The following is a 27246-nucleotide window of genomic DNA, read 5'->3' on the forward strand; positions in this document are numbered from 1 at the left end:
TTTATGAACCTTTCGGGAAGAGGCCCTGAAAATTCTATTGCATACCCTCCTGCATTGCTTCTCTGTGTCCATTTTTCCCTTTTAAAGCAAACCGGCAAATGTTGTATGGTATGTTCACACATCGTGTTTTTGCATGGGTGCCAGGAAAAACTGTGTGTAATATACGTGCGTTTTTGCTGTGTTTTTTTCCATTCAATAGAGGCCAGCAGCACAAAAATGCAAGGAAAAAAAATAAGCATGTGAATGAGATTTTTGAAATCTCATTCACTCTGCTGGTACTGTGAAAGGTTCCACCTGAAAAATGCCACATGTGAACATACCCTTATGAGGCTTTTTTTATCCTCCTTTGCTTATATCAATTGGATAATACAAATTTCTGAAAGTTGGCCACAGTCACTTTCCTCTCTTAGATGAATTTGATGGACATAGGTCTTTCTTTAACTTCACAAAGTAACTTGATTTTTGCAAAAAAAAAATAATAATGAACAATTATATAGAAGAAAATAGTTTCTGAAAAACACGTAGTCAATTTTATTTATCAATTCAAAACATGGTCGTGAAACAATACATTTAGAGATGATTAATTAGAACTTTAAAAAAAAAGTTGATTTCCCTCCCAATAAATATCACTTTTAGAATAAAATGACATTTTCAAAAACAAAAACATGGCACTGCCCGTCTTGTCTTCTGGTCTCATACATTCTCTACATTCTCAGGATCCCTTGACTGTCTTGGACCCATTACATGAAGCCTAATCTGTCAGGTACGGTACTTAACTTAGCAAAGAAATTATTTATGAACACATTAACGATGACAAAGATATTTATTCAACAAGTAATATAAATGGAGCCCGCTGGAATCCTTGGCAGATTATTGCATGAAGAGTATACTGAAAGCCATCACCACACAGCACACGGCCACGTAAGGACTTTTCCTTTCACCTACAACATGAATTAAAATAAATACTTTTAAACAATATTATTGTTTCATGACTTTCTCTAAATTGTTAAATATCATGATATTCATACTTTCTATGGCATTTTGTATCAGTGATAAAAATTTCAAGATGTGCAAAAACGGATGGAGGCAATCTAAGATTAACACATTTTTGGCATCTGAAGTCACCATGAAATAGATTGCAGACAAGAATGGTTCTGGTGCACAAGATGGTGTGTCAATCACTACGATAAACATTATGGTACACTGCTATAATGTCTAGTGAAAAACTAAATCTGTGATGAATTTAGACAGCTGCGGGTATCGCATGAACCTGGTCTGTACGTGAGCACATTTATTCAGGATTGTGGGCAGCAGAATGTTCTTAAGATGAATGTGAAGATGTAAGAAAAAAAAAATCAATTCAAGTTCATAGATCATGACTGTCAAGATGGGGCCAAGGTGTGTGTGACCCTCTGCTTCTTGTTTTGAGGCTATATATGATATTATATACAAAAGCAGACATTTCCGAAAAAAAGCTATTTCCTAAAACAATAGGACACAAACATGTCTTGTATAGCACCAAAAATGTACACATTGGCCTCAATTCATCAAAGCTTTTACGTCAGAATTCCACAGTGAAAAAGGGGTGTGGGTGGTGACATAAGTTCAAAGACATAAGGGGGATGAATAAGATTAGAAAAACGTGTCCGTTTTCCTCTAAAACAGCGCCAAATCTGACCACAGGCTGGGTGTGGTATTGCAGCCCCATTTATGTCAATTGAGCCGAGTGGTAATACCAGACTCAACTCTGTTAACTAACAGGTGTGGTTCTGTTTCTAGGAGAAAACAGCCATTTTTACTAATCTTTTATCACCCCTTTATCATACCCATCAAATAAAAGTTGTTTAAACTCGCCGTCAACTATGTACTGCTGCCAGATCTCCAGTCATATTTGTGGATCTATCGTTCATGGCAAATTTTGTACAAATACCGTAAAGGGGTTGTCCACTACTAGGACAATCTCCATCTTAAAGGGCACCTGTCACCCCGTTTTTTCCGTATGAGATAAAAATACTGTTAAATAGGGCCTGAGCTGTGCATTACAACAGTGTATTTTGTGGACCCCGATCCCCACCTATGCTGACAAAATACGTTACCAAAGTAGCCGTTTTCGCCTGTCAATCAGGCTGGTCAGGTCGGATGGGCGTGGTGTCTTCCCCCAGATCTTGCTTAGTTTTCCGTTGGTGGCGTAGTGGTTTGCGCATGCCCAAGGTCCCGAATTCACTGCACAGGGGAGTGAAAAGAGCGCGATGTGCGTTATTTCCCTGTTGATCGGTGGGGGCGGCCATCTTCCTTTGGCCGCGCGTGCGCAGATGGAGCGCTCTGCTGCCCACGGCTTCAGGAAAATGGCCGCGGGATGCCGCGCGTGCGCAGATGGAGATCGCGGCGGCCATTTTCCTGAAGCAGAATTCGCATCTCGGCTTCAGGAAAATGGCCGCCGCGATCTCCATCTGCGCACGCGCGGCATCCCGCGGCCATTTTCCTGAAGCAGCGGGCAGCAGAGCGCTCCATCTGCGCACGCGCGGCCAAAGGAAGATGGCCGCCCCCACCGATCACAAGGGAAATAGAACACATCGCGCTGTTTTCACTCCCCTGTGCAGTGGATTCGGGACCTTGGGCATGCGCAAACCACTACGCCACCAACGGAAAACTAAGCAAGATCTGGGGGAAGACACCACGCTCATCTGACCAGACCAGCCTGATTGACAGGCGAAAACGGCTACTTTGGTAACGTATTTTGGCAGCATAGGTGGGGAATCGGGGTCCACAAAATACACTCTTGTAATGCACAGCTCAGGCCCTATTTAACAGTATTTTTATCTCATACGGAAAAAACGGGGTGACAGGTGCCCTTTAAACTAAATGTTTGGCCCCGATAAAATAATAAACCCTACAGTATCGGGGTCGAACATTTCGTTTAAATTCACAGGAAGGAAAACCACTTTAAGGCTACGTTCTCACCATGAGCTTTTGATCCTGCACCATTTCCGCACCTATTATGTAAATTAGGTTACTTGGGTTTTAATTGTGTTTTTTAGCTCTTCTTGGGTGTCATGCTTTACATAAAGCTTCTTTGTTTTTGATACTTCCTGGCATTTGGCTTTGACAAAACTTTAATGACATACTTGGGTGCAGATTACATGCATTTCCGCTGCGGAAACTCACTAAAACCGTATGTGCATTTTTTACCTGTAGATTTTCCAGATCTAATGCAAGTCTATGAGGGAAAAAAAAAAATCACAAAACTCTGCATACTCGCAAAAGAAATTGACTTGTTGCAGATTTGAAACCCACAGGTTAGATTACGCTGAGTAAAATAAAACACGGGGGCATGAGATTTCTATAAATCCCATCCACTTTGCTAGAACTGTAAGACGCTGCGTTATTGACGCAGCAAAAGTACGCAGAATCAAAAAGGCACCAAAAGCTCATTGTGAGAACGTAGCCTAAAACCTCAGATTGCTTTGATTCTCATAGGTCATGTCATTATCTAATAACTTTTTGTTTTATATTCATGAAAAGGACTTTTATCTGCTTAAAATCTTAACACTTATGGACAGCTTTAGATCATTCCAATATCCTAAAAAAAAAGATGAAAGTGTTATCAAAATGGTGCTTTGATCTACCTGCAGTAAAGAGGACCACGCAGTTTAAAAATGCTTAACCAAACCTGCCAATTTTGGCCGATAATCAAATGTGAGTGAGATACACCTGAAGCCTCTTGATCTTTCCATACGAGATAAGCCACTGCCAGTGGCTTCTCCCCTTCTCTCTGATATACCACCAGTCGGGCATGATGAGCCAAGCATGACATTTTTGAAAATGAATTGTTGGCTGAAAGTAATCAGTCATTTTTTTCAACTTTCAATACAATGGTTAAATTCATTGTAGGCATTATGGAGGTGAAGAGAGAACAAGACGACTTACCAATTCTTGCACACTTCCAAAAAATGCCAAGTACTCTGCAATAAAAGGAAAAACATCTAAAGTTTCTATCAAAATGTGTTACTAAGCTATTTATTTTATACCCTAAAAAGGTTTTCTTATTTCACAAAATACATTTATCATCTAGCAAGATATGTAGTACGTGTCTGATGAAACGGATGAAAAGAAGAGAGGTTCTGCTTCCCCGGTTTTGCCCAGTGAGGTCGGGAATGAGTGGTATGGTGTAGTCATGTATGACTGCTGCTGCACCGTGTATGTCCTTGGACTGACCATACTACTCGGCTATCTTGGATAGTCGCGTGGAAACTGACTGAAATGGTAGCACTTATGTGCGACCATTCTGATTCCCTCAATCCCGACCACCAGGGAAGAGATCAGACCCCAGTTCTAGTGATCAATAGAGGTCTCAGAGGTGGGCATACCGGTCATCCCCTGTGGATAGGTGATATGTGGTTTTCCCAAGAAAGACATTTAACTGTGTTCACTTATTTATTGAGCAGTAGCACACAATAGCTTGAAATGTAAAATAATGAAAAATGCTTTCTAGCTACAAGCATCGGTTCAAGGTGTAAAAATGGAAGTTAGTAAGAAATGTATGCATGATTATCTATATATGTAAAGAAACAAAAACAAACAAAGCTCCCGAGATACAATATACATGCAGGAGGCTGTGAAGTGTAATCAGAGTCGGCCTCCACATAAAGAGCGGTTAGTAAAATTCACTACATAGAGAAAGGTTACGTACCCAGTTTTGTTTTTATCAAGGAGATTGGGAACCATGGCTCGGAGGTACGCACATGTGCATATTAGCAGAAGGATCACCGTCAACAGGCTTTGGAAGTTAAAAATGGCAGACTGAGGGATAAACATAAAATATTAGAATAACTTATAAATTACTAAATCTACAGGGTGGGCCATTGATATACAGTTGTCAGACATTGAAAGTGGCACTTAAATAGTTAAACTGCGGCGATTGGAGCAAGCTGTTACAGACAGATGCCGACTTTTCAACACAGCCGGCATCCTGGTATGAGGCAAGCTCTGATCCTGAGCCAGCTTCATACTTTCCTTAGCGACCTGTGATGAAAATGTATGTCATAGGGCATTAAGGAGTTAAACCTCTATTTGGTGCAAAACATTGGTAGGTTATGGAATTCTAAAATAGCTAAACCAAGTGTGACGAGAACCTTCACAAGTGCCTATTGTTTCAAATAATTTTTCAAAATAAGCTGTTATGTGTATATGAGGAATAAAATGATTTTTAGCCATTAAATGCCTTGTATCCCGTTGTCTTCCTCTCTGCCACCCTCTCTTTCCAATCTTCAGTTCTCTCTGAACTAGTGGGTAGAGTCTAGGTGCTATGATGTCTCCCATAAATGACACAGAGTGATGGATTCCTGATTTTCTCTCTCTGTAGAACACAAACAGAAGCCGCAGCAGGACAGAGATTATACACCAGTACTGATCTTTGTGGCTGTGAATCCGACACTAGAGTAAAATAACACTGTGTGAGAGCTGCATCACTATCTGCCTGGTCTCTCACTGTCCCGAGAGCTCCTCCTTGCCTCTCCATAGAGTTTAACAGCAGCTGTAACCTGATACCTGTGTGAGCTAGCAGTAGGTCACTGACCAAGACATATTTAAAGGGAACCTGTCACCCCGTTTTTTCCGTATGAGATAAAAATACTGTTAAATAGGGCCTGAGCTGTGCATTACAATAGTGTATTTTGTGGACCCCAATTCCCCACCTATGCTGCCGAAATACGTTACCAAAGTAGCCGTTTTCGCCTGTCAATCAGGCTGGTCTGGTCAGATGGGCGTGGTGTCTTCCCCCAGATCTTGCTTAGTTTTCCGTTGGTGGCGTAGTGGTTTGCGCATGCCCAAGTCCAGAATCCACTGCACAGGGGAGGGAAAAGAGTGCGATCTGCGCTATTCCCCTGGTGATCGGTGGGGGCGGCCATCTTCCTGTGGCCGCGCGTGCACAGATCGAGCGCTCTGCTGCCCGGGGCTTCAGGAAAATGGCCGCGGGATGCCGCGCGTGCGCAGATGGAGATCGCGGCGGCCATTTTCCTGAAGCAGAGATGCGAACTAAGCAAGATCTGGGGGAAGACACCACGCCCATCTGACCAGACCAGCCTGATTGACAGGCGAAAACGGCTACTTTGGTAACGCATTTCGGCAGCATAGGTGGGGAATCGGGGCCCATAAAATACACTATTGTAATGCACAGCTCAGGCCCTATTTAACAGTATTTTTATCTCATACGGAAAAAACGGGGTGACAGGTGCCCTTTAAGCTGGGTTTTTTTCTATAGTGAATAAGGAGTTCAAAAGGCAAAATGAAAACGACGAAAAAAGCAGATTTCTCTGATAAGATATATTACAAAGTTTTGTAGGTCTTTTTTATTAAATAAAAATACTTCACGTGACAACTGCGATACATTACAAAATAAAACACAACAGAACAAAACAAAAGAACAAAACTCAAATCAGACGACAAAAAAACGACACAAATCACAAAGAAAAAACCAGAAATGGAAACAAAATGGAGAAAGTTCATGACCTACAAATCAGGGACAGGAAAGAAAAATTCAAATAAAATAAAGAAAAAAACAAACTAAAAGGCAAAAAACAAAAATACCCATAAGTACATGAATACCCCCGTAAAATAATAAATAGTATAAAATCATGTAAGAAAGACCCCCGGCCCAGCTTCATTCACATTACTATATACAACCCCCAACTACATTCACACTGTCCTATATACAATATTATATACAATATAAACACATTACACTAAATCGAATAATATAGGACCCCGCAAACAGAACAAGACCCTACTGCCTTACCTTACAGCCACCCCCTTACACCATCATATTCACCCTACAACAAACCTAAACACAATACAGTATACACCATTAACACATTATAAATATATATATATATATATATTCCAGTGAACTATGGACAGTAACCATTTAATCCCCACACAAACCAATGCTGCCCTTAATTAGAAGTTTCATTTAGAAATACTGGCCAGAGGAACGTCCTACTTTGAACATCTGGATTTCATTGCTGCATCGACCTCTGAAGGATATTGTAGGCCTGCTAGAATCCAGGCTGTAGAGATTACTATGAGGTTGTATGAATTACAATGAAATTAGTGTAAAAAGGCGACCAAATGCCAACTAACTGGCATAGCACAAATAATTTACTGGGTGTCCTCCTGTGAAGCACCCGTGAGGTCAAAGATATAGAAATACAAGATGGGGCACGTTCATCCCCCGGCAGGCTGTATGCCATTGTGCTTCACGAAGAATACCTTGCAATTCCTGGTTAGAGTGAAAGACTCAAGGGGACGAGGATCGCTTTCATTTTGACTTTGTTTGACCTCACATATACTGCACTGGAAACTAGAAATTGAATTTAACCATTTGATATGCTCTAAAGACAAAACATTAGCATTGCCTCAGCCACCAGTTGGAAAGCTGTCAAGGCAATGGATACCAGAGCCTGGCTATCAGAACCATCTCTCCTGGGCCTAACCTTGTGTCTTATCTGATGAAGGGGAAATAGACTTCTGGCTCCTATCTTCATGTCCTAATGTATCTTTCAACACAAAGAAGCATAGGAATGTGCATGCTATGGAGGTCATCAATACTTACACCTCTGCATGTTTCATTCAAGTATTATTGTATTGGATTTTTTTTTTTTTTTGCACAAATCCACATAGAAAATAAGTAAGATAAAGCACCAGCTATGTTGATGATATTCTAGAAATTCTAAAAATACAAATATTTTCAGAATGGAAACGGACATGAGATGCAAGTTTTTAATTTCACGATATGTGACTCAATGCACATTTTACCCATGGTGAATTCTGCAACAAAATCTACAGCTTATAACTTGCGTAGTTTTGCCTTTGTGCCAAAATCTACAGTAGACATGCAGTGAAAAGATACAAATTGTGCGTGGATTTGTGTCCTGGAATGTCCTAGGACTTTATCTGTACCGACACCGTTTTCTATTTAAAATATGAAAAACTTCAAAATCCCTTCAAGGGGTTCTCCAGTCATACGCTGCTGAGCACCTATCCTTGGGGTGCAGTCAGACAGACGTATAAATCGCAAACCCCTATTTACCAAAAATAGAATATTTTCCAAGGTAAAAAAAAATGAAGTACAAAAATGAATATTAAAATTTATTTAGCAATAGTACATAAAAATGCTTAGGTCCTTTAGAAATGACATTCACAAAGTACTCTACTAAAATCTGAAGCCCAAAAGTGCTCCTTCTCTTCTGAACCCTGCCGTGTGCCCAAACAGGCACATTTAGGATATGGCCGTACTTGGGAGACACAGCGTAACAAATTATAGGGTCCTTTTTTTCTTATTAGCTGTTGTAAAGATTAAAACATTTTAATTTCAATCTACTCATTATTGTAACCAATATTTAATTTTCACTCATCCCCATTGTAAGAATCAGTTTCTGCTGTTTTGGCACTTCTGGTATAATCTATTGCAGTGTGACAAGCTGGGGGCACAAAGGTACAGTGTGACCACATGTGGGTTATTTCTGTTTTCAGGAAGAATTAGCCAACTTGGTCCATTTTTTTACTGCAACCCTTTGTAAAATGTAAAACTAGGGGAAAAAGCAGCATTTTAATAATTTTTATTTATTTTCGCGTTTCAATTTTATAAACTTTGATGAAGCACAGGTGAGTCCAAAGTGGATGAACTCCATTACGGGTGTAATTTCCATAATGGAAGGACGCTGTGCTGCATCGTAAGATGAGGATCGCTGACGACAGAACATCTATGCGTGTGTGCCGAAATGTGCTCGCTGTGCACAAGCAGAACGGACATCAGTGACATTTGCTGATGTCGAAGTGAGCAGTGCAGACAACTCTTATGCTTCTAGAACAGACCAACCCCAAAAATATGGCATAGTATCAAATATAAACAAGTATGGGTCAATAGAATACGCTCCAGGTTATGGATCCTTAACACAACTGCACCCATGTTGGTTTGATGATAATTAAAATAAGCAATTACCGTATTTTCCGGCGTATAAGACGACTTTTTAACCCCCGAAAATCTTCTTAAAAGTCGGGGGTCGTCTTATACGCCGGGAATCGACTTGTACGCCGGTGTATATGGTGGGTGGGGAGGGGGAGTGATCCTGATGACGAGGGGGCGTCTCACAGGAAAGTGAGTAATCCCCATTACCTTATCCTAGCGGTGCAGCGTGGGGGTGTCAGTGCTGGGAGCGGCGGCAGCTGCTGTGTTCTGGTGCGGCGGCTCCTCTTCTGTGTGGGGCCTCTGTGCTGTGAGGTGGCGGCGGCAGCGGCGTATCTTTATCCAGTTGGGGCTCCTCCGGCATCTCCTTAGCCCTGGAGGCCCCGCCGCAACTCCATCGGTGCAATGTGGTGGCCTCCGGGAAAATGGCCGCTGCTCAGATTCAGATCTCGTGTCCCGAGATTTCGGGACGAGATCTGAATCTGAGCAGCGGCCATTTTCCCGGAGGCCACCGCATCGCACCTATTGAGCTGCCTCCGGGAAAATGGCCGCTGCATTGCACTCATGGAGTTGCGGCGGGGCCTCCAGGGCTAAAGAGATGCCGGAGGAGCCCCAACTGGATAAAGATATGCCGCCGCCACCGCCACCGCACAGCACAGAGGCCCCACACAGAAGAGGAGCCGCCGCACCAGAGCACAGCAGCCGCCGCACCAGAGCACAGCAGCCGCCGCACCAGAGCACAGCAGCCGCCGCACCAGAGCACAGCAGCCGCCGCCGCCACTCCCAGCACTGAGACCCCCACGCTGCACCGCTACGATAAGGTAATGAGGGATACTCACTTTCCTGTGAGACGCCCCCTCGTCATCAGGATCACTCCCCCCCCCCCCCCCCAAAAGGCACATATTCACCGGCCCTATAAGACGACATAGGGTGTATAAGAAGACCCCCGACTTTTAAGAAGATTTTATATTTTAACTGGTAAAGTTGGGGGGTCGTCTTATACGCCCAGTCGTCTTATACGCCGGAAAATACGGTACCTTCTCTTAGGCCATGTGCACACGTTCAGGATTTCTTGCAGAAATTTCCTGAAAAAAACCGGAAATTTTCTGCAAGAAATCCGCATTTTTTTTGTGTGTTTTTTTTCCGTTTTTTTTAGCATTCTGCAAGCGTAATTAGCTTGCAGAATGCTAAAGTTTTCCAAGCGATCTGTAGCATCGCTTGGAAAACTGACTGACAGGTTGGTCACACTTGTCAAACATACTGTTTGACAAGTGTGACCAACTTTTTACTATAGATGCAGCTTATGCAGCATCTATAGTAAAAGATAGAATGTTTAAAAATAATAAAAAAAATAAAAAACTGCTTATACTCACCCAGACATCTCCTCAGCGGCGTCCGTTCCTCTTCCTATAGCTGCTGTGCGCGCAGGACCTTCCATGACGTCGCGGTCATGTGAGCGGTCACGTGAGCGGTCACATGACCGCTCACGACCAATCACAAGACAGTGACGTCATCGGCAGGTCCTTCACCGCACACCAGCTACAGAAACCGAAGCGGCAGCATGCAGCAGTGAGGCGGGAAGACATCGAAGGTGAGTATATGACTATTTTTTATTTTAATTCTTTTTTTTTGACCAATTATATGGTGCCCAGTCCGTGGAGGAGAGTCTCCTCTCCTCCACCCTGGGTACCAACCGCATATAATCTGCTTACTTCCCGCATGGTGTGCACAGCCCCGTGCGGGAAGTAAGCAGATCAATGGACTCCTAGGTGTGCGGAATCCCCGCAATTCCGCATTTTTAATGAACATGTTGCTTTTTTTTCCCGCAATGCGATTTTTTCGCGGAAAAAATCGCAACATTTGCACAAAAAATGCGGAATACACTGTAAATAATAGGAGGCATATGTAAGCGTTTTTTTCGCGTTTTTATCACGTTTTTATAGCGAAAAAAACGCGAAAAAAACGCTAAAAATCCTGAACGTGTGCACATGGCCTAATGCTAAATTTATCAATTTCCCATATATCGGTACACACATTATCTTTCTTAAGAAAGCTTTCGAGAGTCTCCTAGCCGACTGTCACTCTCACTCTAACTGTTTTGCTCATCTCACAAAATCTTCTACCACTTAAAATCTGAAAGCCTCTGTCCAGGAAGTATCTCCACTCTTATCATGGGAAGGTCAGCAGGAGACAACAGTCGTAGGTGTTTGCAGAGGAGACGGCTTTTTAATGGTTCAAAGCATCTTTAAAACTGGGGATAAATTTTATATACATGTAGAAAACCTACCTAACTACAAAGTTTTTACTATTTTAATATAGTTTTATAACAAATATTGTTTGTAGTAGCGTCATGGAATATCTGTCCCGATGTTTTTCATTGCACTTGCTTGTGTCCATCTTCCTTCCCTCTGTAAGTTTGCACAATAAAGTTACAAGCTAGACATAATGAGTTCAGCGCTAGTGATGAGCGAGTATATTCGTTACTCGAGATTTCCCGAGCACGCTCGGGTGTCCGAGTATTTTTTAGTATTCAGAGATTTCGTTTTTATTGCCGCAGCTGAATGATTTACATCTGTTAGCCAGCTTGATTACATGTGGGGATTCCCTAGCAACCAGGCGACCCCCACATGTACTTATGCTGGCCATTAGCTGTAAATCATATAGCTGCGTGAACAAAAACTAAATCTTCGAGCACTTACAAATACTCGGCGATCCCCCGAGCGTGCTCGGGAAATCTCGAACAATGAGTATACTTGCTCATCACTAATGAGTGCCTCTAGTAAGTGGAGTGTTCCTCTGTGTGCTGTGCCAGAAATGTTACTAGAATCAGAGACTGGTGTAGAAAATGCAGGCAGATTTGGTGAATTTGACTTGGTGACATAGCGACACCTCCGGTCCGTCCCAGCTCCATCTATTTGGCAGAGCTGATCCAAACGTAAGATAAAAAACTAAATAAGCAAATACATTACAGTGGTGACATGGTAGGATGGCTTTTATGTCAAAATTATGTTAACTAAAGCACCCTGCAATTATTTTCATGCACCGATGTTGTATATTTACTGCAGGGTATTTACTTATTTTGTTGTTTTCTAAGGTTTTGTCTGCTCAGTGACTAGTGTGATCATGCGCCTAGACACGCATGCACACCAACTTATATTTCAGTTCATCTCTTTAGGTTTTAGTTTCATCTTCAGTACCTGGTAGAGCACGTTTGGCTGTTATGACCTGCAGTGTGTGTGATGCATAGCCAGACACCAGTTTTCTGGCAGCGTTAATGACAAATCATAGCCTATTCTTCAATGGTCTCCACTAATGTTTTTAGGATTATTGGCCGCGAGCATCTTCTTCAAATCCCATGAAAGATTTTCTATGGGGTTCCAGTGAGGTGACTGTGATGGCCACTTCAGAATCTTCCAGGACTTCTCAAACTAAGCCTTGATAGACTTTGAGGCATGTCACGCATAGTCACGTTTTCGCTTAGGATTTCCTGATTTTTTTATTGAATCCATCTACCCTCCACACTCTGCACGTTCTTAGGGCCAGAAGATGCAAAGCAACCGCAAAGCATTGAGTCACCACCATGCTTTATTGTAGGTAGGGTGTTCATTTCAGTGTATGCTTCATTCTTCCTCCTCCAGATCCAAAGGCCAGAAAAGTGCATTTTTTATTTGAATGTTCCACAGAGCAAGAGTCTTAAAACTTCTATGGCTTCTGAATTTTGTTTTGAGCACATATGACCGGACTTTCCTTGTGTTTTTGGGTCAGTAGAGGTGGACATTTGGAGTTTGAGCATGGAGACCTTCACGGTTTAGTGTGTGCCTTATGGCACAGTGAAATGGCAGTATAAATCGGACCGAGATCAGAACATAGTGAATGGACTGACCTGCGGCTGCTCTGACATGAGCGTGACAACTGCATAGAAGCACATGAAGCTGTCACGTTCGGGTGAGCCGCCAGCCAGTTCATGCACTGCATTCTAATCCCGGTCCAATTTATATGGCCGTCTGACTGTGCAAACTGAGGCCTCAGTGCCTACTGTCATCAGAACTTGCTGGAGAATTCTTTCAGCTACTAGATCATCTGCCTCTCCAGAAAACTGGTGGCAGAAGATAACTTCCTCTTTCTGCCACGTGCAGGTTTCACAGCCAGTGAGTTCCTATAACTTTGAACTTGATTTTCAATGGTATCTATAAAACCTTTCAATGCCTTTGCCATCTTATTTCATCCTTCCCTTGTTTTTGCAAGGTAATCATCACTTCTCAATTTTTTGAACCACTCACTTGAAAACCTATGACGTTTAGTGAGCTGTAAGCCATTATGGGTGGACTAACATTCCTCAGAAATGCTGGTGTTAATGTCTGCAGTAGGTCATAACAGCCAAAGGTGCTCAATTAAGTACTAAAGTTGCTTGTCATAAAGGGGTTGAATAATTCTAGGACTACAGTAGAAATGTTGTGTTAAACTTGGAAAAAACACTTTTGTTAGTTATACTGAGCTATGAAAATTCTTGTTTCATTGGATTATTGCACGGATGTCAAACTCATATAGACAATGGGCCAAAATTAAAAACTTGGATAAAGCTGCAAGCCAACCTTGATATTTATATAAAAAAAAAAACGTCTACAATTGAAGAAGTAGTTTTTCCTTATCAAATATAACGATGAACCTTTAAATATGGAAAAAAAACTTAAAGGGGTTTTCCCATGAACAAAGTACATTTAAATTAATAAATCTCAAAAGAAAATGAACACCCAATCACAAATGGGGCATGAAGGAATAATATAGTATGTTATGCAAGAGCAGCAAAAGCATATGGCCCGATAGCCTAATTTAAAGGGAACCTGTCACCAGGAATGACACAGATAACCTGCAGATATGGTGTTAATCTTCAAGTTAACCTCGTCATGATGCTGTCCAGCTCCTGCACACAGCGGGGAGAAAATGATCTTCATTCCCCAGCCAGCATTCGGTATTCAATTATGGGGGGGGGGGGGCGGCATCGGTTCAGTCACCGCTGAGTATACAGAGCAGCAGCTGTAACCGTGTCCCTGGCCCTAACACTGGCTCTACATTGCGGCCGGCCGTCAGTCATGCTTCTTTTTTATTGACTAGAACAAACTGACCTAATTGTAGACTGGAAAAGTGGAGATACAATTAGTGATGGATCACAATTAGGGGCCTGAAAAATATTTTCCCCCTAAAAATTGTCATGTTAATCTGAGCTAAACTACATACAACAAAAAGTTGAGCAGAAACACCTTTGCATTTTTACAATGATGTTAACCAAAGACACGAGGAAGAAAAAGCGTTTGTTCGGTAAATCCCATGAGACGCGGCACAACAGATGTGCATGGTTACACTGTGTATCTGTCATCAAAGACAAAGTCAATGAAAGCTAGCGTAAGTACTTCTATTCATAGTATCTCATCTCTATGGACATAACAAAACAAAAAGAGGGAACGGCAATGACCACCTGAAAAATAAATGTAGAGGAAACAGATCCATTTGGAATGAGGCCATAGTGACATAGTCCTATAGGTCTCCAGGGTCGGGACACACACAAGCTTCGAAAATACTTGTCATTCCTGATATTTTTAAGCCAAGGCTGGATAACTCCCAGGTGCAAAGTGGCCAAATTACTGCAGGTGCCAACATTTTAGTTATGTTTTTAATGATGTTCTTATTGCCTGGCAACTAAATAAAAAAAGTCACGCCAATCATGGAGGGTCTGCTATGAGTTGTCCACCCTTGTTGGGGGTATACAGATTCTTCCACTGAAAGACAACACTTATTATATATAAAGGTAAACTCTTAGTCATACAGCCCTTTATTACCCTGATGCGGTGCAGGGAGTTGGTTCATGTGTCCAAATATTATTCTACAATGATATTTCAGAGCGGTGTTTCCCAAGCTCTAGTCCTCACGGCCTCCAACATGTCATGTGTTCTGTAGTGATGAGCGAATATACTCGTTACTTGAGATTTCTCGAGCATGCTCGGGGGTCCTCCGAATATTTTTTAGTGCTCGGAGATTTAGTTTTTCTTGCAGCAGCTGAATGATTTACATCTCTCAGCCAGCTTGATTACATGTGGGGATTCCCTAGCAACCAGGCAACCCCCACATGTACTTATGCTGGCTAACAGATGTAAATCATTCAGCTGCCGTGATGAAAACTAAATCTCCGAGCACTAAAAAATACTCGGAGGACACCCGAGCGTGCTCAGGAAATCTCGAGTAACGAGTATATTCGCTCGTCACTAGTGTTCAGGATTTCCTTAGTATTGCACAGGTGATGGAATATATTGCATCAGAAATTGTCTCAAGTTCTCCCACCTGTGCAATACTAAGGAAAGCCTGAAAACAAGATCGATTGGGGGCCATGAGGACTGGAGTTTGGGAAAGACTGTTTTAGAGCTCACCTGCGGAGTCAGTGACTGCATGGAGGTCATACAACTGCAAAAGGAGTATTTTGACCATGTCATTAAGGCTTGTTTCACACTTCCGTCGGTAGTGTCCCGAGGTACGTTTAGTAAATAGTGTTAAAACAGACGCAACGTGTGCAGTATTTTGAAGGATGCATCGTCTGAATCTTGAGAGAGAGAGATAGATTCTCACTTGGGTATTGATACACCGGGTCAGGTCCCTGTACCTTTGCAGGGTCCCCGGTTCTCTGCCAGTGCTCCGCTTACACTGTTTGTCTCCACAGACTATCTGCTACCCATTACCTGGCTTACCTGGACGACCTCTGATCTGCCTACTCCAGTTCTGTCTCATCCTGCCATTCAGTTACCCGTACCCCTGGACGTCAGTACCGCCGGAGCCAGCTTCTACCTGTACCCTGGTACCCACCGGTTAGCTCTATGTCTTCTGCTAACCCTGCTTGTCCGTCTATCCCGCTGGGTCAGCTATCACGAGTCCGGGGTCTAACTGGAGGTAGCACCCGTGTCCCCCAGGCTTCCCATTCTGGCCCTGGTCGAGGGGTCTTACCATGGGTGTCTGGGGCTCACGTAGTCATGCCCCCTTCGGAGCCCCCTGGACAGTGGCCCCGAGATTCCACTTTAAACTTCATTAAAAACGAATGTGAACTTCACCATCTGTGCCTCCATTTCCATTCGTTACAGGCATTCCTGGAATCTGATTCTTTGAGGGCTATTCCTATCTCAGTCATTTATGGCTGACTCAGACATACAGTACATGACTATAGACAAGTCACAGGTAACGAGTTTGTTACAGTTAAGTGGGCTTTGCTATTCTACCACTGGCTGTTTATAAGAGATGACACACACCGAGTATTGCAGATAATATTTCTCTTGTCAAAGTAGGACTTAGTAATAGATATGTTGTATGGTATTACATCTCTGCTAATGGATATGTAAATGGCAGACCATTCGGATATGTGAGAATGGTGAGAATGATTTAATAGAGGAAACACCAAAACAGCCTGAAGAGGTACAGAAACATAACTGTAGAAGGTGAAAATGTTTTTATTGGACAAAACAGGGTAAAATGTGGCACTACAAACAAAAAAGTGCCCTGACAAAGGACCCGCTCTGAAACGTGTGTCGGGGAGCGTGCTGCACTTGCATCCGGGACCACCCAGGTAATTTCTTTCTACTACTCACTCAGCTGGTATCTCCTTTATCCTACCATATATCTTCTATATGACTGTTTTGAATATCTGATTTGATACATTATACTCTAACATTCTTTGTGCTTCATTTTTATTACCTTGTATTCCACTATGACATTGAATGCATATACTGATTTATATTTGGTACATCCATTGACAAAGGGTACACATGTGATCCACCTCTGGTTGAAGGTACTGTTTTTTGCTTCAGGCATCCCCTCTCCTTCACCATATGCTCCTCCTTCTATGTAGAGACACATTACAACATAATATATACCTTTCTTCAACTATCTATATACTGTATATAAGAGGCATCGTGATTACTCGCTAATCCCGCCCCCTACACAGTAGTTCCGCCCCCACCACATGACCACACATAATCCTGCCCCCCACACCATTACCACACACAATCCCACCCCACCATATTACCACACACAATCCCGCCCCCCCACCACATTACCAAACATAATCCCGCCCCCCAACACATCACTACACAATCCCGCCCCCCTACCACATTACCACACACAATCCCGCCCCCCCACATTACCACACACAATACCGCCCCCCCACCACATTACCACACACAATCCCGCCCCCCCACCACATTACCACACACAATCCCGCCCCCCCACATTACCACACATAATCCCCCCCCGCATTACCACACATAATCCCGCCCCCCACCGCATTACCACACACAATCCCGCCTCGCACCCCATTACCACACACAATCCCACCCCCCACCCCATTACCACACAATCCCGCCCCCCACCCCATTACCACACAATCCCGCCCCCCACCCCATTACCACACAATCCCGCCCCCCCACCCCATTACCACACACAATCCCGCCCCCCACACAATCCTGCCCCCCACCACATTACCACATAATCCCGCCCCCCACCACATTACCACACACAATCCCGCCCCCCACACCATTACCACACACAATCCCGCCCCCCACACCATTACCACACGCAATCCCACCCCCCCACATTACCACACACAATCCCGCGCCCCACCACATTACCACACATAATCCCACCCCCCACCCCATTACCACACAATCCCGCCTCCCACCCCATTACCACACACAATCCCGCCCCCCACATTACCACACACAATCCTGCCCCCCACATTACCACATAATCCCGCCCCCCACCACATTACCACATAATCCCGCCCCCCACCACATTACCACACACAATCCCGCCCCCCACACCATTACCACACGCAATCCCACCCCCCCACATTACCACACACAATCCCGCGCCCCACCACATTACCACACATAATCCCACCCCCCACCCCATTACCACACAATCCCGCCTCCCACCCCATTACCACACACAATCCCGCCCCCCACATTACCACACACAATCCTGCCCCCCACCACATTACCACATAATCCCGCCCCCCACCACATTACCACATAATCCCGCCCCCCACCACATTACCACACACAATCCCGCCCCCCACACCATTACCACACGCAATCCCACCCCCCCACATTACCACACACAATCCCGCGCCCCACCACATTACCACACATAATGCCGCCCCCCACATTACCACACACAATCCACACCAGATCACCACACACAATCCTGCCCCCCAACCCATTACCAAACACAATTCCGCCCCCACATTACCACACACAATCACGCCCCCCACCACATTACCACACACAATCCCACCCCCCCACATTACCACACACAATCCACACATCACCACATTACCTCACACAATCCCGCCCCCCACCACATTACCACATAATGCCGCCCCCCACCCCATTACCACACATAATCCCGCCCCCCACCACATCACCACACAATCCCGCCCCCCCACCACATCACCACACATAATCCTGCCCCCCACACCATTACCATACATAATCCCGCCCCCCACCATTTATGTTTCATTATGAAATTTGTTAGATGCTGAAATAAATAAAAAATGCACATCTTACTGAATCCAGTTTGTTTTTGATTTTACACTGTGAATAAAATGTATTATTAGTATTATTCAGATTTTTTAATGATTATTATTATTAACTTCATTTTAAGTTAATTTACCACCTGCGTAAGCGCTATTGAATGTTGTCATTATTTAATTATTATTATTTATTGTTATAGCGCCATTTATTCCATGGCGCTTTACATGGGAGGAGGGGTATACATAATAAAAACAAGTACAATAATCTTAAACAATACAAGTCATAACTGGTACAGGAGGAGAGAGGACCCTGCCCGCGAAGGCTCACAGTCTACAAGTTAATTAAGGTTAATCACCAGCAGCGTTAATTAGATAGCAATGAGCGTGCCGAGCGTTAGCTGGCTGGAAACAGCTAGTCTGTACATAAGGTTGTGTGTCTCATTTACTTGAGGGGTGTTTTTGGTATACTGCGGGTAGTATCTCCTACATCCCATATGAGATGCCTTCTTCTGCCTATTTGTACCCTTTATTTTATTTTTCAATTGTGTATAACAGCTGACATGGTATCCCTGTGTTTTGTCCTTTTTACCTTCTACAGTTATGTTTCTACACGTCTTCAGATTACTTGCTCGGTGTTGGCTGTCTATAAGTAGTCTTGACCACACGTGGTTGAAACGAAGAGAGATTTGCCCGCCTCGGCCATAAATGGCTCAAATGGAAATAAGGATTAGAAATGACAGAAGTTTAAGTGGAATACACAAGGACGATCCACATCCGATGCATTAGAATGGGATTTTCACAAACCTATGTAGCTGGAAAAATGCTGTAGAAATAATTACATGCCACATATCTATACTGATTCTGCATGTAAAGCCAAAGATGTTCTGCATTTAATGCCAACAGAGCCACTCAGAGGGCAGATCAGCTGCCAACCTGTAACACAACTGTGGCAGATAGACTGGTCGCCTTGGATTCCTGCAAACTTTTACAGCGTTGTGTGAACATACTCTAAGGCAGGTTACACCTCAAGGACTAAGTCTCCATTAGGAAATAATGCTTGATAATGAAGTGCAATACAGTTTGAAAGCCTTCAAAATAGCTTGTGACATTTTTCAGAAGGCCTGATCGTCACTTTTTCATCTTTTATGATGCACAAGTTTCTTTTTTTTTCTTGCAGAAAGTTAATGACTACTTATTAAAGCGAAGGTTCATTATATCATTATATAGTCAGGATTACAGTCAATGTGGATGTACAGATATGATATTCTAGGTGAATTCCTTTCCAGGTCTGCGGAAGTTGTCAACAGATACTTGGACCCTTATGGAGAGGACTCGTCACCAGGTGAAAAGTGGCCAAGTTCTTCCTATTTTTTTTCACTGATCCCCTGAATATTCTGTTTTTCTTTATTTAAATCCCCTATAGATTCAAGAGATGTCAGAATTTTATTATTTGATGATATTTTATAGTTTTTCCAATGAGGCGTGGATCACTGGATTCCAGTCGGCATCGTTAAGTTGCTCTGTATAATTACCCTGCAAGCCACATTCCCTGCTAAACAGCTTAACAATTAGCCCTAAATAAAAAGGCCCACATTTTAACGATCTAGAGGATTTAAAAAACAAAAAAAAAACAAAAAACAAAGCCCTGAACATGTGAGGGAAATAAAAGAAAAACCTGTCCACTTATCACCTGGTGACAGGTCCTCTTAAGCTCTCAGATGCAGTTTAAACCTCTAACGCTGTACCATAAAGACATGTGCATATGGGGCAGATATACAGCTGGAGGCAAATACATTGTCTATGGGGTATCAGCATTTTTAGAAACTTGATAAAATTTCATGCACACGCTAAATAATCCTAAACATAAAGTGGCATGTAGATGCTATGGATTATCAACGTGGATTTCACCCGTTGCTTTGAACATACTCAGCACAAGACCTAAAGTGAATAGATCCCTTCTGGACAAAACCCTGGGCCTGACTGTCCATGAGAAAGAAATACGTAAAATCTCAGCATGCACTACTTTCTTTGGAGTCTTGGCTGAGACTCATCTATTCAAGTATATGGCTGCGCAAAAAAAAAAAAAAAAAATGCGGTGTTGTGACACGTGATGCCCGACACCCAATCAGCGCTGCCGTCACTGTCTCTGCCTTCAGACAATCTGAACATGAAGAGGAAACCCAGGCTGCAGCTGATCCCTGGCTTCCTCTTCATGTTCAGTTCGTGCGAAGCAGAGACAGTGACGCCAGCGCTGATGTTACAGCACAACATCCCAGCACAGGGGAGAGCGAATGCCGCTGACACGGGAGGCGAATACAGGCTTTGTTATTTTATTGGGGCCGAACATTTAGTTTAGGAAGGGATTGTCTCAGTAGTGGACAACCCCTTTAAGTCTATGTTAACACAAAGTCTGTTATATGCATTCATAGCTTATGAAGGCCATGATCTATATACAGAGCCCTTCATCGGCCCACTACGCAGCAGTGCCGCAGACATTTTTACTTTGGGAATCCCATCGTATACATCCAGCCTTCATTGCACACGATGTGATGCTGACATTGGAAATAATGTTTTGAGGTTGTTTACTGCACAAAATCTAACCATCTACGAACAAAAGAAAATTCATCAATCGTCGCCAGGCTCAATAAAGAAGAACACATAACCGCTGACCCAGGGTTAGCGGACAGCAATTATATTGACATCTGGCAAATAATTCTATTTTTGCCCCCTCATCCTTCCTCTTTTTCCTGCTTTTGTGAGATGTCAAAAACTAATAAAAGCTAAACATGCATGCTAGCAATAAAACTACTGTTAAGTCATTGCCCATTTGTTAGGAGCATTTTGCCCTCGTGCAGTGGCTTTTCCAACACTAACATCAGTAAAATCACTGCCTAGGGTTCTGATCGATAAAACCCCCCAAAAAAATCAGACGTGAAGACATCAGTGTATTAAAGGTCCGGGACACTCATCATGTGATGCTGGCATAAAAGAAGAGGAGCACTAACGTTTCTACCACTTTCCGCACCCCCTAACCTGTACACCAGAAGAGTATTACTATGTGGCCACATCTGATGGGGCCAATAGACAGTATTACAATGACCGCCTGCTGGTTCTCATCTCGGCATTCGGCACACTTCAGAAATCCAACATTCTGGGTCGGAATATGAACCCCGATGTCTGCACTGGCCACGGGTCTCCTGACCCAACAGGTTGATATGAGGATGCCGAGGTCGGGGCAGCAGACCCATGGCCATTCAGAACACTGGGATCTGTACTTGGACAATGAATGTCAAACACATGAAAATGACTGTATTCTTTGCAGTCAACACTGAAAATGTACTCATCTGATGAACTTGGCTTTGTGTGAGGTAAGAGAGTTATAAAGCGAGAAGAAACATTATACGGACAGCGGTGTAACCCTCATCACTAGCTGCAGATCTCGCACACACCTTAATATGCATAGTGATTGAAATAAGTATGGAACACATCACCAATTTTCTAAGTAAATATATTTCTAAAGATTCTATTGACATGAAATCCTCACCAGATGTCGGTAACAACCCATCCAATCCATGCAGGCAAAGAAAACATCTCTGCGACGACGTGGCTTTTGAGGGTGTCCCTGTGTGAATGACGTTGAGGTCGAGCATGCACACCTCTACTCCTTCCATTTCCATTTGCTATGGAACTGCAGGAGATCACAGAGAATGGAGTTCTACGAGTGTTTCAGCACCTGGAAATTCATTCCCTATCCTATGGATTGCAGATAAAGTTGGCACAAACCCACGCCGGGTTTTTTTTTTTTTAAATGATTTACAGCGCAGGAGCCGGCTGATGAATCCTCAAATCCGCCACTCCTGCTCTCACTGTTATTAGCCGCAGGGGTTGGCTGATGGGAGCAGTAGTCCCATCCGCTGACACCAGTGACCGGAGGTGAACTTTATACCTCTGATCACAGCTGCGCGCTCGCGATGTCTTTTGACAGCACGGGAACCGTGGCTCTCTGACCATCGGGGATGATTTCTCCACCGATCAGAAGCGGTGTTTGCCGAGCTGTCATGTGAATGGGATCCAGGTACTGTTCTGGTACCCGAACTTTTTGTAACTGTTCGGCTGAACCCGAACATCCAAGGTGTCTGCCCTTCTCTACTGCTGAGCTCTGTGATTGCCTGCAGCGGTCACAGAGGTTGTAGTCATTATATCACCACTGCAGACTAGAGCATCAGTGGAGAGACAATGCTGGACCTGGGGAGGACGAGTAGTGCTGTGTTTTCTAACCCCTCAAGGGTGATTTTTCCTTTTTTTTCCCTCCCTTTCTTTTATGAGGCATACGTTTTCTATCTTTTAACTGATATAGACATACGAGGGCTTCTGTTTTGTTGAACCAGCTGTAGTTTTAAATGACACCATCCATTTTACCATACAATGTGCTGGAAAATGGGAAACAAATTCCAAATCGACCATTGTTTTTGTGTGTGGTTTTTATACCATTCATTGGATGGTAAAAATTCCCTGAGAACATATGGTAATTCTCCAGGTCAGCATGACTACGGAGATTCCAAACTTGCATACATTTTTTTGAACTACGGGTTTTAATAATATCATTATGAAATACATATGACAGTTAGATCACTGTTTATTGCATTTTTGTAGGGAGGTATGGTGACCGAAAATAGCAAATCTGGCATCGCAATTCTTTTTTCTTTTTAAGGCATTTACCGTACAGGTCAATTATTTATATTTTGTCAATCCTGCCTTTTATAAATGCAGGGATAGCAAATATGTTTATTTTTATCTCTTTATAAAGGTTTACTGTACATTTTTTTAACACTAATTTTTAGTCCAGTCAAGGACTTGAACCTCTGATTATTTGACAGCTTACACTATAAACAGCAATAAAAAAGTATTGCAGCATATAATGTAAATCACGGTCAGCTATGGAGCTCAGCCTGTGTCTGACCGCCACAGATGTACCAAGATTCAGGAGACTCCCAGCTGACTGGTATCCCATTGGCTTCCCCCAGAGTTCACATTTTGGGGAGAGGATGTGCACATCGGCTACTTCTCCATTTAAATGGTGCTGTCAGAAATTGGCACTGGAATCTATATGGTTAACAGCAGCGATCAGCGCTCGGTATGATCCCCCTCCACATACCCTGACCTGCTCCATGATGGATATATACATTAAGGGCTTAGTTTCTGTAGCTGCATACTGACAACTTGTTCCACTGGACATCCCCAAGATGTGTTCCATGGCTTGATACACAGATCGCCATAGATGCAAACTATGCCCAAAGGCTCCCTTGCACCCATCATATGCCAACACAGGGTCCTTCTGACATACGGTACAGAAGTTTTAGGCAGGTGTGGAAAAACTGTAAAGTAAGAAAGATTAAAAGTGAATGAACAAAATTGAAATCCAAATCAAATCCATATTTGCTGTGACCGCCCTTTGCCTGGAAAACATAAATTCTTCTAGGTGCAGGTTATACGGATGGGGTAAAGGGGGTAACTCCACAATGAAGAAGTACAAGGAGTCCTGGAAGTGATGATGTGGCCCCACAGAGCCCTGATCTCAACCTCATCGAGTTTGTCTGGGATCACATGAAGACACAGAATAATATGCCCAAACACCTACATCCACAGAAGATCTGGGGACAGTTCTCCCTGATGTCTGGATCAACCTCCCTGCCGAGTTCCTTCAAACCCTGCGTGCAAGTGTACCTACAAGACCTGATGAAGGAGCCAGGCGGCCACAGCGAACACTGATCGGATTTAGATTTCTCGTTTGCTCACTTTGCTCCTTGGTAATTGGTAAACTGTTAACACTTCAAATTTTTATTCTTTTTTACTTTGTGACATTCTCCACAACTGTCAATGTTTTGCCCAGTGCTGTACAACGAGCAGACACGCTTTTTTCTTCCAGTTATAATCTCCTCTGTAGTTGGTCATACTACTCGGATTTTTCTTTTTAACAACCCGAGCGTGTTGGCAATGCCTGCACAGCGTCACGCCGTGCCTCCATCATCCATCTCTCACACACAGTGTCACACCGTGCCTCCATCATCCATCTCTCTCACAGCACCACGCCGTGCCTCCATCATCCATCTCTCTCACAGCACCACGCCGTGCCTCCATCATCCATCTTTCACACACAGCGTCACGCCGTGCCTCCGTCATCCATCTCTCACACACAGCGTCACACCATGCCTCCGTCATCCATCTCTCACAGACAGCACCACGCCGTGCCTCCATCATCCATCTCTCTCACAGCACCACGCCGTGCCTCCATCATCCATCTCTCTCACAGCACCACGCCGTGCCTCCATCATCCCTCGCACAGCGTCACACCGTGCCTCCATCATCCCTCGCACAGCGTCACACCGTGCCTCCATCATCCCTCGCACAGCGTCACACCGTGCCTCCATCATCCCTCACACAGCGTCACACCGTGCCTCCATCATCCCTCGCACAGCGTCACGCCATGCCTCCATCATCCCTCGCACAGCGTCACACCGTGCCTCCATCATCCCTCGCACAGCGTCACACCGTGCCTCCATCATCCATCTCTCGCACAGCATCACACCGTGCCTCCATCATCCATCTCTCGCACAGCATCACACCGTGCCTCCATCATCCCTCGCACAGCGTCACACCGTGCCTCCATCATCCCTCGCACAGCGTCACGCCATGCCTCCATCATCCATCCCTCGCACAGCGTCACGCCGTTCCTCCATCATCCCTCGCACAGCGTCACGCCGTGCCTCCGTCATCCCTCGCACAGCATCACGCCGTACCTCCATCATCTCTCGCACAGCGTCACACCGTGCCTCCATCATCCCTCGCACAGCGTCACACCGTGCCTCCATCATCCCTCGCACAGCGTCACGCCGTGCCTCCATCATCCCTCGCACAGCGTCACGCCGTGCCTCCATCATCCCTCGCACAGCGTCACGCCGTGCCTCCATCATCCCTCGCACAGCGTCACGCCATGCCTCCATCATCCCTCGCACAGCGTCACACCGTGCCTCCATCATCCATCTCTCGCACAGCGTCACACCGTGCCTCCATCATCCATCTCTCGCACAGCATCACACCGTGCCTCCATCATCCATCTCTCGCACAGCGTCACACCGTGCCTCCATCATCCCTCGCACAGCGTCACATCGTGCCTCCATCATCCCTCGCACAGCGTCACACCGTGCCTCCATCATCCCTCGCACAGCGTCACGCCATGCCTCCATCATCCCTCGCACAGCGTCACGCCATGCCTCCATCATCCCTCGCACAGCGTCACACCGTGCCTCCATCATCCCTCGCACAGCATCACACCGTGCCTCCATCATCCATCTCTCGCACAGCGTCACACCGTGCCTCCATCATCCATCTCTCGCACAGCGTCACACCGTGCCTCCATCATCCATCTCTCGCACAGCGTCACACCGTGCCTCCATCATCCATCTCTCGCACAGCGTCACACCGTGCCTCCATCATCCCTCGCACAGCGTCACACCGTGCCTCAATCATCCCTCGCACAGCGTCACACCGTGCCTCCATCATCCCTCGCACAGCGTCACACCGTGCCTCCATCATCCCTCGCACAGCGTCACACCGTGCCTCCATCATCCATCTCTCGCACAGCGTCACACCGTGCCTCCATCATCCATCTCTCGCACAGCGTCACACCGTGCCTCCATCATCCATCTCTCGCACAGCGTCACACCGTGCCTCCATCATCCATCTCTCGCACAGCATCACACCGTGCCTCCATCATCCCTCGCACAGCGTCACACCGTGCCTCCATCATCCCTCGCACAGCGTCACACCGTGCCTCCATCATCCCTCGCACAGCGTCACACCGTGCCTCCATCATCCCTCGCACAGCGTCACACCGTGCCTCCATCATCCCTCGCACAGCGTCACACCGTGCCTCCATCATCCCTCGCACAGCGTCACACCGTGCCTCCATCATCCATCTCTCGCACAGCGTCACACCGTGCCTCCATCATCCATCTCTCGCACAGCATCACACCGTGCCTCCATCATCCATCTCTCGCACAGCGTCACACCGTGCCTCCATCATCCCTCGCACAGCGTCACACCGTGCCTCCATCATCCCTCGCACAGCGTCACACCGTGCCTCCATCATCCCTCGCACAGCGTCACACCGTGCCTCCATCATCCATCTCTCGCACACATGCCCACAAGTCGGACATGTAAAGTAGGAAGGAGCACTCCCAGCATGCACCGTGTACATCAAACATGAGATGCGGCAGAACGTCGCCCACCGAAGACATCTGACCGTCAGTCCCTCAGAAGCTAATGGAGCCGGGGGTCCATTTATATAAGGGGCGCCCAGAGACCCTGCATTTATTGTGATGACACATAATACCGCACCTCAGCTGTGCACAGACAGTATACACACCCTGGGTGACATTTACTAATTTCTCCAGGTTATTATGGCACACAGTCTGTGTGTCCGCCATTACTGCCCACTGCAGGTCCTCACACTGCACACACGGAGCAGCCCCGGCACAGCTGCACAGAACTTACCATGGTGAGCCCCTCTCAGCCACATCACACTTCCAGGAGAGTCGCTGGCGTGACGTCATCTCCGCTCTTCCGCGTTTAACTCCGTCTCTTTTGTCTGCTTTCGTTTTGCCTGTCGGCCATTTTCTTGTAGTCCTCTGGCCATTGACTTGCAAATGATTGTGTTCGG

The 27246-nt window shown here is 44.9% G+C and overlaps 1 protein-coding gene across 1 annotated transcript; it reads right to left on the reverse strand.

The window, feature by feature from the left end:
* Nucleotides 1–504: 504 nt before the first annotated feature.
* On the reverse strand, nt 505–27217 carry TMEM167A (transmembrane protein 167A). Its single transcript, XM_077288586.1, has 4 exons — nt 27081–27217; nt 4691–4800; nt 3928–3962; nt 505–941 (listed from the first exon to the last, which is right to left on the reverse strand). Exons 1-4 carry the CDS (start codon nt 27081–27083, stop codon nt 871–873), a joined length of 219 nt encoding a protein of 72 aa, XP_077144701.1. The 5' UTR covers nt 27084–27217; the 3' UTR covers nt 505–870.
* Nucleotides 27218–27246: the final 29 nt, after the last annotated feature.

This window comes from Ranitomeya variabilis, chromosome 1, assembly GCF_051348905.1.
Source record: "Ranitomeya variabilis isolate aRanVar5 chromosome 1, aRanVar5.hap1, whole genome shotgun sequence".
Taxonomy (NCBI): domain Eukaryota; kingdom Metazoa; phylum Chordata; class Amphibia; order Anura; family Dendrobatidae; genus Ranitomeya; species Ranitomeya variabilis.